Source organism: Thunnus thynnus, chromosome 11, assembly GCF_963924715.1.
Source record: "Thunnus thynnus chromosome 11, fThuThy2.1, whole genome shotgun sequence".
Classification (NCBI taxonomy): Eukaryota; Metazoa; Chordata; class Actinopteri; order Scombriformes; family Scombridae; genus Thunnus; species Thunnus thynnus.
Genome location: NC_089527.1, coordinates 19,395,577 through 19,411,199, shown reverse-complemented (window position 1 = coordinate 19,411,199; position 15,623 = coordinate 19,395,577). Strand labels below are relative to the sequence as shown.

Below are 15,623 nucleotides of genomic sequence, written 5' to 3'. Positions count from 1 at the left end.
TTTCTACTTACAGTAACCTGTGAGCGTATTGGAGACTATTGCAGTTGAGCATTTCTTCGTTTGATTCATTTCTTAGGCGTTTGTGATTTTTTGTGGACTGGGGATCAACAACACCATCATGTACGACCAGGTGAAGAAGTCCTGGGCCAAGCAGTCTGTGGCTTTGGATGTAAGAACATCCCATTTAATTTCCTGTCTCATATGATATTTTGAAAATAAAGATATGAAATTGCTGCCCTGTTTTGAACAACAAATATTTATATCCACTTAAATTTACGAAACATGATTATGCAAACTGTAAAGCTGCCTTTAGAGTCTTAACTGCTTCTGCTTTCTACTTCACTTTCCTTTTGTTATGCCTGTATGCTCATTGTGTTTATGTTAGCGTCCCTCAGATGATGTTTTGCCCCCTATTCCATTAGCTATAATGGTATCAAACTTTTTTTTTTCCAATCAACATATGCTCTACGCTGAAACATTTACCCAGAACTCACAGGCTGCCGCATGGCTAATATAAAACCTCTTCTGACTTAGTCTCTCTCAGGGGTCTTCGTGTTTGGCTCCCTTTTTTAGTCTCATATTTCCACAAGAACATACGCATGAAAAAAGTGCTGATCTCTCTTTGTAGATAACCTTCTCACAAAGGTTTTATTGAAAATTAATGAGAGGCAGTGAAAAGCAATCCCTCATCTGCCCTGCAGTATGTAGCCATTCAGCACTACTCAGCCTTTACAGTATGTCCTTAGATTACAATAGGGAGCTTTCAGGTGCATTATCGTAGTTAGTACCACTCGGATTCAAAATAGGAAGTAGAGAACAGAGAGATTGAGCATTTAAGGGAGAGGCAGAGAATGAACTAATATGTAGATGCATTGCTTCTGGCAGCATTGAATAAACATGAGCGTTTATGATCAAATAAGCAACTGCAGGTCTGTGCGAGGTATTTCTCTCAGGAAATGAAGGGAACATGGCGATGGAATCAGGGCTGACATAGCTGCTCTTGTAGACTGTTCTGTAGGCGAGCGTTAACTTCCTCATCTGGAAGACGCTCTCCGCTGAAATGCGGTGATACCAGAGTGCGGTGTTTTCAGCCGTAGCCACAGTCGTGCCTCTGCTAGAGTCTTGCTGTGTTTTAATGATTTGAAAAATACCTTGAGCGACACAGATGTCATTATTTTACAGGTTCTGTCTTACCATGCCACTTGCTCCAAGACTGAAGTAGACAAATTCAAGGTAACTGGTATTTACTATTGTCATCATTACATTTTTCTCAGCACAAACCCATCTGTTTCTCTCAGTAGTAACAGTAGTTGGGGGACTCAGTTTTTACCTCTGAGCTCTACTTAGATATTAAACTCACAAAGCTGAGACTTTGCATGTTCGTCCTTTGTCTCACAGAAGACAGTAAGTCTGATGATACTCTATATTTTTCACACTGTGAACAAATGCCATGAAAACTGACATGTATTGTCTGTGTAACCAAACCCTGATTAGAGCTTATTCCTCTGCGCCATAGACCTCCATTGTTGTCCAAAAACACATCATTAAGCCACACCATGTCATGCCACATTACATGTTCCTTCATCATAATGAACACGATGATGATGATGATATTTGTGACCTGTTTTTGAAGACTTGTGCCTTCAGTAGGAATGAATGGGCTCGGGGTTGAGTGCTTCAGAAAGTGTAGGACATTTAGGAAGGTTTCAGATATGGACTAATGCATTGTTGGTCTTGGTCTCTTCTGACAGTAAAACACCAGCTTCATCCTTTAAAATAAACCTACAGACCTTGACCAGACCAAGCTCATAGCAACATATTTTGACTCTATTACAGCGCATTTTAATCAAAGAACCCATTTAGCGAAAAAACTAATTTCAGCTGAGTAACTCTGTTCTAATGTATTTATCTCGCTGAGTGATGGATGATGTGAAGATTTTTTTTTACCCCTAGTTACCTGGAATATTGCAACAAGCCTTTACTAAATGAAAAAAATGGGTCATCCATTACTGCCTTCCAAACAGACCCATATGAGTGTTTTTTGATCTGGAGTTTTCCTGATGAAGATAGTCTGTCCGATATATTGAAGTGTCTTCATACTCTGTTTGGATTATAACTTATGATTATCAGGTTTGCTCTGATGGTGCAGATAATGCCATGCCATAATATAATTTCATTCCTACTAATGTAGATGTGTTCCTTAATGTCTAGGCTTTATATTCAGTTCAATTAAGACATATTAAAGAAAATAACAACATTAATTATGATTCTTCTATACCCCTACCGTTAACAAAAATAAGATCCAAGGCAACAGATGATGGCTAAAACTATTGTTTACAGGATGATAAAATCTCAGATATTTAGTTCAGAAAGCATTTACTTTGCTCACGGGCCTTTTAATTAAGATATCTTTTTCTAATTAAATAACAATCTCTCATTAACTTTAATGGGAAAGAAAAAAAAATCTATAGCAACAGAGGGGGATTATTGGCAGCCTGTCTTCTAGACTTCATTTTCCAGTTCCTTCTAAAGAACTGCAGTAGCGCACAAGCATTAATATGTGAGTATTCCCCAGTGAAAATAAACTAATTGTGGTATTTGAAATGGATTACTCCAATCAATAGACAATCATTCTCTATGCATTATTTATAAAGATGAAAAAATGAAAATATCTACATTTTTAATTGGCATGACATTTCTGAAGTATAGATATGACCTATTTTCTGGCACTTTCATGTGCAGGATTTTCCCCTGTGGCCATTACTGCGAAGTAGGAACCCCGCTTTCCAGTGTGCCTGTGTGATCTCTCAGCCCCCTCATCCAGCGCTGCTGCTGCTGCGCTCTGCTTCCTGCCTTTCCCCCTTCTTTTATAACTGCTCTACATATGGAGCCGTATGGCGTGCACTTGACTGGGATTCCACCGGAGTGCAAATGGCAGCGGCAAACAAACCCCGGCTGACATTTCGTAACCCGGAGCTGTGAATTAAAAGAGAGGACCTGCTGACCTGACAGGCAAACATTTGTGAGAGAAACATTGGTGGCTGTTAGAGAGGAGAGAGAGGATGAGAAAAGAGAAACACTCATTGTACTGAAACTATAACACAGATTTGTAAGAGATGCAGGTTACAGGGCATTAAATGGTCGTATTATAAATGCTGTCTAGAGGCAGGAAGGATATATCTGCTCCGATTGCCATTGTGCTCATTAGACCACACTGAGGATAGAAGACATGAATACTTCAGTATGAATGTGGTTAATTGGATCATGTATGTTTTTGTTTTTGTTTGAATAACGATGAAAAATGTTGATTATTACCACCGCACAACTACGTTTGTCACTGAGCTCTGAAAGTAAACAACAGTGAAATCCTTTGGTTAAGCTCCCTCATTAATCTTAACCCTCTGAATGAGTCCTCAGAGTCTTAATTAGCATGTCTCCATATTTCCATGTATCATCTGAAAATGGCACAGCATCCTCTGACCTCTCCATCCTCCTCTGCTCTCTGAGCTCATATTCTCTTTCCCCCCCTCCATGTTCTCTCCCCGCCACGATGAAACAGGCTGCTAACATTCCCCTAGTGTGCGAGCTGGGCATTGATAAGCTCTCCTTTGACGATTTTTCTCTGGACGTTGATGCCATGATAACGGCCGCTCTGAGAATGTTTATGGAGTTGGGAATGGTACCAAAATTCAAGATTGACTATGAGGTGAGACCACTGACTTTTCTTATCCTCTTCTCTTTGAATACTTGATGGAGTTTACCCAGAACACAGTTCCTTTGGTAGCCAAATCCCCATGTATCCTCATAATGACTGCTGACCCATGTGCTCATCTACTCTTCTGTGTTCCCCTCCAGACACTGTGCAGATGGCTGCTGACTGTCAGAAAAAATTACCGGATGGTCCTCTACCACAACTGGAGACATGCCTTCAACGTCTGCCAGTGCATGTTTGCTATGCTAACGGTAAAGATCACGCTGTCTGTAGATCATTAAATCAATTTCAGTCAGAGACACTTATGTCAAAGGAATTGATCATTCATAGCAAATGTTTATGCTTGGCATGAAACATTTGGCAGGAAAAGGATCCTCTTTGAGGGAAGCAGCAACAAGGAGAATTAAACCCTCCTTAATAAACACATACATTAGTTAAATCAACAATAGCAAAGGCCTATAATGTAAGGAGACATTTACTTCAATACTGCTCTGTACTGTACAATTTAGGAGGAACTTTACTTGAGTGTTTCCATTTTATGCTACTTTATAGTTGACTATATTTCAGCTAGAAATATTGCACTTTTTACCCCACTACATGTATCACTGTATAATAATGTACAATAATTCAAGGCACAAAAAGGTAAAACTTTCCAATATTTAACAAAAAAGATTTGATTTGAGAAAGGATTCTCAAAGATTTGAGAAAAATAAAAAAACATGAATACAATAATTATACAATTACAATGACCCTTTAGTGATAATACTAAATAACTTACTATTATATTATGGCAAATAAATAACTTTTCCTTGTGATAGAGCATTTTGTATCGCTGCTTTTACTTAAAGTGGCTATATTATTCATAATACCACAGTATGAAATGACAATGTGTAATGTGAGACGCGTCGGTCTTAGTGATGAACTTGCAGAAAATTATCAGTGACACTGAAGCTTCCCTTGTTTCAGCTCATTGTTTAGCTGTCAGGGCCACGAATCTCTCATAGCGTCACTTTTGGTGTAGCAGGCAGCTGTTTTCATTAAAAAAACAAAAAAAAACACTGTATACTACCTGCTCAGCACCAAATGGCAAACAGGCACAGTCAGATATTTCCCTCAGGAGTTGATAGAGAACAAAAACAGAGCTAAAAGAGATTGAACATTGGACTTACATTCATCAGGTGGCCGGAAATATGACTCCAAATGAATGCTAATGTTCAACATATCAACTTAAAAGATAATGATGTGTCATGTTCACAACATGTCATGGCCAAAAAATCAGTTAATGCAGGTTTAAGTAAAGAATATTTTTTCCACCACTGGATGCTGTGGAGAGCAGTGTGATAGCACACAGTGTTGGCACGAGTATATCAGCATAATAGTGAGAAATGTCAGGTTATAAATACTGTGCCGTACACCTACATGAATATGGTTGGGCGCTACTAGTCCGCCGGTAGCCACGCAGCTGATGAATGAACCAGTGATTGTGAAGTATGAATGAAGCAGCTGCAACCTCAGCGCTCTACCTGAACTGACACTATGCTCTATATATTGAATACTATTCCAATCCAGTTATTATTAAAGTTGAAGAGTACATGATACATTCTGTTTGACCTACGTCCAAATCACTCAGATTCAAATTACAGTTTTTCTATGACAAACAACCAATTCTGTGCAGAACCAAAGCAGAGATGTTTGTTTAAAATTACTTTGTGCAGTTCCAGCAGGCCTTTACCATTTATCATGTCCTTGGGGCAGCACGCACTTACATATACATACACATGCTACACATACATATACATACAAGCTCTTATACAAACACCAGCGTGTTGTTAATTTAATTGAGCACAGCATTAATGCATGATGTCCCATTGGAATTGATTATTGGCAGAGGGAGATGAAATAGTAGTGTGTAAGCTGTTCAGGGTCCCTCTGCTCTCCTGCCACGTGTTTTAATGAGTGGGCTGCAGGCCGTGCTATCTTTGCTGCTACCCCACAATGACCTATAGTGACTCACTCAGCACATGGCCTCCAGAACCCATTCATCCAAGTCATAAATCTCCCCGTGCGTCTGCGTTACTGCAGTCCCAGTGGCATTTTAGGGAGATACATTTTTTTAGGATGATGCTGCTGTTCACTCCTCACGGCATCATGAAATAAAAGAATAAGAAATGCGTCTGTGATGCTCAGAGAGTACGTGCGTGTGTGTGTGTGTGTGTTTGTTTTCTAATTGGCCTCTTCCTCTCCGTGCCAATCAGACGGCGGGCTTCCAGGAGACTCTGACAGAAGTGGAGATATTAGCGCTCATTGTAGGTTGTGTGTGTCATGACTTGGACCACAGGGGTACCAACAACGCTTTTCAGGCGAAGTAAGTGTTCCCGCTTTCTGTCTCTCTTTCTCTCATACCGTCCCTGCCATACACACATAAGCACGCTCCTTCCCACACACTGTTTAGAGAATGTTTTCCCACCTGCAGCAGTCTGCAGTAGTCCAGCCCAGATCAGCAAGAGTCAAGCAGCAAGTTGTATAAGGCTTATATAAGAGTCTGTTTAACGAAGAGACTGTAAACACTGCTGACTCTGAGTACATTAAGATGAGCAGGTAAAGTTGCAGTTAAATTGCTTAGGGTTAGTGTTCTGTGTTATTATTGTAAACTGCATCTAATACCAAGATGGAAACAAGGTGGAAGAAAGACATTGTCATGAGCTGGACTGTAAACTGGAAGACTTAAATGATTTTATGGCTGTGTCTTTTTTAGCAACTTTTAGTACACCACGAGATGGTGCTATCCAAAGCACTGACTTGTTTGGCACCCATGAGCACCCTTTTACTAGGAGTTCTTGAAATGCCGATGTCGCCAGTCTCATTACGTCAACTGTCAATTATAGTTGCCATTTTTGTTTGTTATTTTGAGCTAAATGGTCTGAATTTAGATGACTGTTGACTCGGCTAGTGCAAAATTAGTTTAGAGTGACAAAAGACAGAGGAGGCAATAAAGCTCTTGTAGCCAAAAAGGCAGATTCTCCCAATGAACACATCTTATTTGTTACATAATTGGAAATCTTTAGTTTATTGGCTATGGCAATGTGTTATGGTTTCATTAGATGGTGTACGATAGCTGTAGTTGAGAATGCACTGAAATAATTAAAAAAGAGTTTACAATTAGTTGAATTACACAGCAATGCTTGCTTTAAAATTTGCAAAAAAAAACTTGATGCTACCATCTCACAGTGCAGAGAGAAAAGTTTAGCACAGCGTCAGTTTTTGTTTTTTAAACTCTGTAGTTTGAATTGAAAAGAAACAATGACTGTGAGATTATAGCAATGAGTTTCTGCTTTGACTTAAGGTTGTTTACATCTAATCCCAGTTTTAGAGCATATGGAATGATTTGACAAGTAAACATATGTTTAAAAGAAGTCCCCAGATGTAATATTTGCGATCAGATTCCCATATCCTCTCTGCTGATGCAGTGCCAGGCCTGTAAAGCATCCATCTTCATTTATTCTTGCTTGTTTCAGGTATTGTTTGTCTTGTTTCTGGTCTTCAGCAAGTAAAAAAATATTTTTTAGTTGAATTAAGGTCAGATGACTGAGTTGGCCAATCAAGAACATTTCACTGTTGGCAGCAAAAATGCATCTGTATGTTTATAATCATTGTCTAAAAATTGGAGACCATGTCTAAAAGGGGCAACAAATCCTACACTTCTCACCTGATGAGAAGTGAACATCCAAAAGTCAGCATATTTACCTTATATCAAATCCAAAGTGTTGTCCTAATACTTTCTGACGTCATAGTAATACTAAAACTGAAACTAAACTAAAACATAAAATTTGTAAATGTTTTCATTTTATACTCTATTTTCATACATTATATTATTTCAACATTTTTTTTTACTGTGGAAATGAAAACTGAAGTAAAATAAAAATAAAGATAATAAATTCTAATATCACTGACTATGGCCCACATGCCTCACATACAGTGCAGCAGGCTTAGTTATTGCCGCTACATTAAACGATGATCATATTCAATGTTGAATGGGTGAATTTCAGCTAAGTTAAGGTAATAGCTCTCCAATTTCTTTTATTATTGAGCCATAAGTTGGCGACACAGTGCAGAATGAATTGGTGAGGGAATTACAACAGACTCAACAGCAGACTTTGTTTCTCAGAACATGTTGAACACTGATTGTGTTTTTCCTGTGTGTGTTTTTGTGTGCGTGTCAGGACGGGCTCAGCCCTTGCTCTGCTTTATGGGACCTCTGCTACACTGGAGCACCACCACTTCAACCATGCTGTTATGATCCTGCAGAGCGAGGTGCACTATGTTTCAATTATCTGCCGCAATGCAATTACCATGATGTTCTGCTAATGTCTATGACTGCATGTTGATATTTGTGCAAAACATTTAATTGCATATCAGGCCATTCCAAACAGCATTTACAACCAAGTTCTTAACCCAGTGTGTGTTTTTAACACACATGTTCCCCCTTGGAGACATTTTTTCTTTGCCATGACTTGTACCTAGATTATTTTATGCCATGCTAACAGCACAGCTCTATGAATGGCAATATCAGTCTGTCAGTAGGTCGATTCTAGAGCTGCAACAATTAGTCAATTAGTCAATCAACAGAAAAATAATCTCCAACTATGTTGTTAATCGAATATGCAAAAATGATCTGATTCCAGCTTCTCAAATGTGAATATTTCCTGGTTTCTTTAGTCCTCTATGATAAAAATGTAATATTTTGTGGACTGTGGGTTGGGACAAAAGAAGACATTTCAGGTTGCATCTTTTACCTATTTTATAGACCAAACAACTAAACGATTAATTGAGAAAATAATTGATGGATCAATTGATAATGAAAATAATCATTAGTTGCTGCCCTTGTCTTTTCATCACTTTAGCCAACAATTGGATGAATTGCCATGAAATTCTGTACAGACATATATGTTTCCCACAGGATCAATCTTATTTACTTTAGTGACCCATGACTTTTCCTGTAGCGCCAACATCAGGTCAAAATTTGAGTTTGTCCAAAACTTTGGTTTACATGCACAACCATAAACTGTAAAATATAACGGACGTAGCCACCATGACATCACTCATTGGTTTGTGGACTGTCATCTTGGATTTTTGGAGCCAGAAGTGACCATATCTGGATGAGAGGGTGGAGCTGACCCTAATGCTAGCTGCTAGCTGCTAGCTTTGTTAGCACGGTGCATTTACAGTCTATGGTTAACTGTGATATTGCAAATGCTAATGCTAATTTTCGCTAGCGAAAAACAGGCTGAAACCCATTAAAACAAAATGTACTTACCAGAAAAAATGGAACATCAGACTCCTTAGAGGGCCTTTTAGTACAACCAAATGCTGAACCAGACATTTTTATTTGGACAAAATGTTTCATGAACTGAAAATACACTGAAATAGCGCCGGCTACGCCTCTGTGAATCTGGGGTTACGGCATGGTTATGTTACCTAACCAAAGTTGTCGCTGTGGTAGCGACTTGGCTTTGACAGCACTTGCCTGTCACTCAAAGCAGCCATGCCCTTAATTATGCATAACTTTAAGCCTTAATAAAATTTAAACAGGTGAGTTATATAAATATTCACAACGCCCCCGTACAGTTGTCGTGAACAGGGAAATTAGCTATAGTGACCAAAACCATTTCTGTACCAGGCTGTAAAAATGTTCATTTGTGCTGTAAAGTTGGGCATTTTAACATGGGGGTCAATGGGGACTAACTTGCTTTTGGAGTCAACCTCAAGTGGCCATTTGAAGAACTTCAGTTTTTTGGCACTTTGACATTAGCTTAATTTTTCTGGCCCGGAGGTTGCTGCTTGTGCACAGCTAATGACTTTCCCATCAGCCTCAGCTGTACTTTGTGTTTAGTGCTCATTAGTACATTTTAGCATGCTAACAAGACAAGCTAGGATGGTGTTTAGCAGGTATAAACATCTGCATGTTAGCATTTAAAGTCGTAGCATTTAGCATTTTAAAATCTGGGTTCAGTTATTTGTGTGCTGTCCAGACATGAAAATTTTCCCTCCTGTTTCTTACCTACTACATCTCTTTCATTAATTGTCTAGCTGTCTAAATTAATTTTTAAAAAATGCTATTAGCCCATTTTCCCTTAAAAATATTAAAGAAGTTTGTGCTCTCTGCGCCTGAAGGCAAACATGTGGTGCCTCGACTTCTATAGTATGTGAGCGAGTAAACAAATAGCTCATGCTGCCCTCAAATCAATGTAATTACAGAGGTGATAGATTTGGTGGTAATTGGTTGAGAGAGACATTTTACCAGGTGACTGGGTTTGCATGAAGTTGTAATTAAAGACAGTCTGAGGGAGCAGCTGAGAAGAGGGTTTGTAGGGTAGTTTCCAGTGGCTTCATTATCATGGTGCTGACAACACAGTAAGCTGACAAATGTTTGCTTGGGATATCATAATGGTTTCTGTTGATACTGGGGCTGAACTACCGCTGTCCTATTAGCATATAAATGAATAGTGTGGCTAATTCAAGGAGAAGAGAAAGCTCACAATTCAATCTGCCAGCCTGCACAAACCATTAATTAAAATGTAAACTTTTAAACATCACACCCTCCCTTTGTATCTCAATTTACTCTCATCATTCTCACTTTCTATTTTACTCCCCCCCTCCCCCTCTACATCCGCTCCAGCTGTAACAGAATGAGAGAAGTCCTTTACAAATGTCTTTGCTGTTACATAGTTCAGTATTTCATGGGAACACATGAGCTGACGATGGGAATCACAGGCGTGCTGAGACAATCTTAAGACTTCTATTCTTTAATTTTAAAAGGAAAATCTAGTTTTAAAGATCTTGGTTAATTCCTGCTGGTCATTAACATCCTCTCATCTCGATCCTTTTCTGTTATCACCTCCACATCTTCCACTTTGTCCACAGACAGACCCTCCATCCATTCAAACCATCCACTAGAGGAGGGTGCCTAAGTGGTGAATGAATGTATAATACATGACGGAGAGAGGCCTGTTTTAATGATAGAGTGAGAGACATTGCTTAGTTATTAAGAGCTGCTGGGGAGCTGCTGCCTTCCCTCCTCCCATGCACATAACCATTCAGTTTGATTATTGCATGTTTTTAACCATTATGCTTTAATTGTGCAAAAAAAAAAGCCTTTTTCAAGAAAGACTTTTGATATGTCACAGCAGGGAAAGCAAAATCACTTCCTTGCTCGCTCATTCTCTTCTCCCTCTTCTAATAGACACTCAATAATTTACTCCTTAGTTTGAGAGATTCAAGAGGTTTTATTGTCACATGCAACACAGTAGATGGTAAAATTGAAGGCAGTGAAATGTGACTTCTTTAAGCTCTACTTCCAATTAGAGTATATAATAAAATGAGAGAGAAATATAATAAAATGAGAGAGAAATGTACAGATATATGTACGTTATATTGCACATTGGTGCAGAGGTGCTGTATTGCACATAAGTGATAAATAGATAAATCGTGTACTGCGCATACAGTGCGCTAAGTGATGGGTGATATATATGTCTGATAAAAATATAAATATTTTGTAGTGGGGAAGAGAGTGTGTGTGTTTGGTGGGGGGTAAGTGTGTAGGAGAGAGAGAGAGAGAGAGAGAGAGACACTGTGTGTGTGTGTGTGTGTGTGTGTGTTATGTAAGTTCACAAAGTCCCAGAGTTCAGCAGTCTGATGGCTTGCGGATAGAAGCTGTCTCTGAGCAGTAGTGAGCAGTAAATTGAGATTTCATACACTTCTGAATCACTGACAGCTGTAGTGTTGCATGTCTGTATTTTTCACATCTATTAAATGTGACACATTGCAAAATTGTAAGCAGAAATTAGTGTACATGAACCCTACTTTTTTTCCTTCTGTTGTGTGAATATAGTGTATTATATTATAGAGCTAGACGGACTAATCAACCCAGACACTGTATCAGCCAATACAAACTCATTGCAGGTATATCAATATATGTGTATATGATGGCCAATAAGTAACAAGACATTGCAGTACAGAAATGCCAAATTATGTTTGAGTGAATTTAGAAACAGTGTCTGCATTACATAGTTTGTCCAGCAGAGAGCACAGACCAGTTGATTTTTCAACAGTAAAATCTCCTGCTCAGTAAGGACTGTATCTGGGTCACAATAAAAATAAATAAATGTAAGGGATCTGTATCAAGATTGGTATGTATTACATATATATATATATATTTTTTAAAAAAGACTTCATTGTAATCAGATTTTTTAAAATTCCCAAATATCGATATTGGGCTACGTGAAGAGAATGAACCATCATTAATGTTATTAGTAACACCTGTGCTTTTCTTAGTGACAAGTCAAAATGTTTGCATTGACAAAGGCTTGTAAACTAAAACTACAGCCGCTCCTCTTGTAACGGCTAATCTTACTGAACCAACTGCAAAGTTGCCTTTCACCAAAGCAACAGGAACGAGTTGATCTCCACAGCTTGATCTCATATCAAGCTGTGGAGTAACAGCACATCACATTTGGAGTTATTCCTCTCACCGGAGGAATAACTCCAAATGTGATGTGCTGTTACACAGACCTGTGTGAATTCATCACAACATAAAGATCAAACAGAAGCAGTACTCACAACTAATTTTTTAGAATGGATCATATGTTTTTTAAATAGCCTGATAATCTGACTAATTTGCTCTTTTTGTTCATCCCATTATTTGAAAAAAATCACAGATTTTAGCAGCCACTCAGAGGTCTAACACCAGGCTATAATTTACATTGTATACATACAAAGCCCTTAAACAACATTCAGCAAGGAAAATTGCTTTCTTTATCTCTGTTATACATCCCCTGGCACAAATAGTTATTTTGATGTACAGGGACAGAGTGCTATGTAACTAAACTGGGTGGAGGCACTTCCTGTCTAAACTTTCTGTATATAGTGAGCTGATGATGCTGGATTAATCGAGGCTGATATTATGGAATGAAAATCTAATCAAAATAATCTGAAAGTACACTTAGCAAGGATCCTTGAAATGTGTTTATCAAAGAATTGTGGCAAAGATATATACCAGAGACCGAATATTGTAAGATTGAATAATGAATGAATTTATAATCTTAACAGATTCCACACCAACATTTTTGCAGCTGTGTTTCTATTGTCCAACAATATTATGCCATATGTTCCTCATCCAGTTATCTTTGGTAAACCAATATTTGCCTGCAGCAGCCTAAAGAAATGTTCAAGCCCTTATTATGTCATGATAAAAGCGATATGGACCTTTTGTTACAGTAAATACTGTAAATGGGTCAACATATTCAATTATTTATCAAGGGACTGTAGCCTTTTCTTTCAGGCTCTTCATGTGATTAGACACATGTTTCAAATGTTTTTATCATGTTATCTCTGTATGTGTCTCCACAGGGTCACAATATCTTCTCCAACCTCTCGTCCACAGAGTATAGTGACCTCATGCAGCTGCTGAAACAGTCCATTCTGGCTACAGACCTCACACTTTACTTTGAGTATGTTCTGCTAAACACGAACATTATTAGACTGTTAAATGTCCTGAGACTGAGCGGTCCAAACAGTAATGACTAATCCACAGCCTGTCTCTCTGTACACTGTTGTCAGTAAGTTTGTAGGCTTGTTTTAGGTAATACTGCCCCCTTGTGGATTGTATGTAATTTGCACATGCATATTTAGATGTCTTGTTTCCCTTTAGGAACAGAAACACTTTCTTTGAGCTTGTCAGCAAAGGAGAGTACAACTGGAATGTGAAAGCTCATAGAGACATGTGCAGGTAATGCTCTGCACACAGAAACAACTGTGTCTTTGTCTGCTTAAATTAAATTAATAAAGATTTCTTTGTGTAAGGTCTGCAATTTTATAAATACTACATAAAATAAATCTGTCTGATCTGTTCTCAGATCTATGATGATGACAGCGTGTGATCTTGGTGCTGTCACTAAACCATGGGAAATATCACGCAAGGTGAGACGTACAGGGCAAACTCTCTTACATATATGAAATAAGCAAAAGGAGAACGCCTGTAAACCATTCATCTTACTCTGGTTCCAGGTTGCAGAGTTGGTGACTAGCGAGTTCTTCGAGCAGGGCGACAGAGAGAGATCAGAGCTGAAGCTCACGCCCTCTGTGAGTACACCGGACCATCTCTGCTTTTGTGCTTTTTTGCAGTTTGTTTCACCCCGACGACCTCCACGAGCTGATGACGGCGAAGATATATTTTTCTTTCCACAGTTCCAAACATACCGACTGGGTAGGAAACGTGAATGCTTGTGTCTCGTAGTGTGAGAAAAGTGAATTGTCAGCTTGTCCGCTCCACTGCTGTGCCAAGAACAAACTATGGACCGTGTAACAATCATTCTTAAAAAATGCTCCCGCTGCACTGCATTCAAAGCAAACACTGACCTTTCTATTCATCCAGCTGTACACACAAGATGTATTTTGGTGTGTTGTTTAGGTTACTATGTCAAGACTATTAGCTTTTTTTTGCTGATAGTAAATAGTGAGTGTTTATCTTCCTCATAAAAGGTGTAAAAATAACATTATATTAATTGCAGGCAAACTTAATTGATGATGAAGATGCTTGTCTTCATTCAGATTGTATTAATACCGTCCTGGAAGCACAACAGAAGACTCCTGTCTGTTTGATTGAAGAGCTTTGAAGGCTGAACTGTGTTGTTAGTTCATAAAGGGAAGAACCAGCAGCTTTCCATGTGCAGTTAATGGCTGTTGACTAATCAAGCTGGGCCACATTGCCTTCCCTCTGAAATAACTATGGCAGTAGCCTCAGGTCTGCCGCTTGTATCAAACCTTTACCACTTTGTGTGTGGGTGTGTGGGAAATTAAATATTAACTTCTAAGTCGTAGCCCAGTAACTATCTCTGAAGCACAGCCTCTGTGGAGCCTCTTAGGCTCAAGCTGCAGAAGAATGAGGTAGAATAGAAAATGTGAAATAAAGTAAGTTGTCTTAAGTGCTGGGGGAGAATTTCCTTTGACCAAAGCAGCAGTAAGAGCCGCCTAGTTGACTTGTAGCCTCATAATAAGCCCAATAACAACGCTTCTCCTTTGTTTTTCTAGTGTGAGCGGAAATGTAAACTGACAATAGAGGAATCAAGAGGCTCATTGTGACTTTTGTGTTTCAGGCCATCTTCGATCGGAACAGGAAGGACGAGTTGCCAGGACTTCAGCTAGAGTGGATTGATGGAATTTGTGCACCGCTGTACGAGGTAACGCTCACTTCTCCTGAAGCTTCAGTGTTCTGCGCTCGTCACGCAGCCGTGGCTGACATCAGTCAGGGGCGGATTTAGTGGTTTGGAGGCCCCAGGCAAACTCTGTCTTCCTTTATTTTCACCAGTGGGAATGTTGGTATTGGCCGTGGTAGAAGAAGTACTTCTAAAAGTAAAACTATTAATACTGCACAGTAAAAATACAGTAAGTGAGAGCGAAAGAGAGGCATTATTAGCACAATGTACTTAAATTTACTTGACTTGTGTTAAAGGTGGAGCTCATATAATGCCAGATAGTTTAATCAATAATAATACATCATAATTTAATTAATTTAATTGTTATATTTTGTGAGTAAAGTCTGAATCTGCAACATAACCAGTAACATTTATATGTCAGGTAAATGTAGGTGTACAATGTTTTCCTCTGAAGTAGAAGTTGCTTTGGGGTCTTTTGTAAGTAATTTTGGGTTATAATGAGTTAGAATAGTAAGATATTTCGATACTTTTCATATCTAAGCATCATAATAAATCCACAGCTGTTTGGGGCCCTTTTACTTTGGGGCCCCAGGCAGTTATCTACCTTACCTAAAGTCTGAGTAACGTCTGCCCCTGACACCAGTAGACACTGTCCTTCCTCAGCTATTGTCCTCACTGACGCTAGCAATGAAATTGTCACC

At 38.9% G+C, this 15,623-nt stretch overlaps 1 protein-coding gene across 1 annotated transcript in view; it reads left to right on the top strand.

Moving 5' to 3' along the window:
* The window catches only part of pde11a (phosphodiesterase 11a), a 40,803-nt gene that overhangs the window by 19,477 nt on the left and 5,703 nt on the right, over window positions 1-15,623 (top strand). Inside the window, exons 9-19 of the mRNA XM_067603603.1 lie at window positions 77-169; window positions 1,183-1,233; window positions 3,560-3,706; window positions 3,856-3,963; window positions 5,968-6,077; window positions 7,933-8,023; window positions 13,118-13,218; window positions 13,419-13,496; window positions 13,624-13,687; window positions 13,775-13,849; window positions 14,863-14,946. Of these exons, the coding sequence (XP_067459704.1) occupies window positions 77-169; window positions 1,183-1,233; window positions 3,560-3,706; window positions 3,856-3,963; window positions 5,968-6,077; window positions 7,933-8,023; window positions 13,118-13,218; window positions 13,419-13,496; window positions 13,624-13,687; window positions 13,775-13,849; window positions 14,863-14,946 (1,002 nt within the window). The remainder of the gene's footprint in view (window positions 1-76; window positions 170-1,182; window positions 1,234-3,559; window positions 3,707-3,855; window positions 3,964-5,967; window positions 6,078-7,932; window positions 8,024-13,117; window positions 13,219-13,418; window positions 13,497-13,623; window positions 13,688-13,774; window positions 13,850-14,862; window positions 14,947-15,623) is intronic.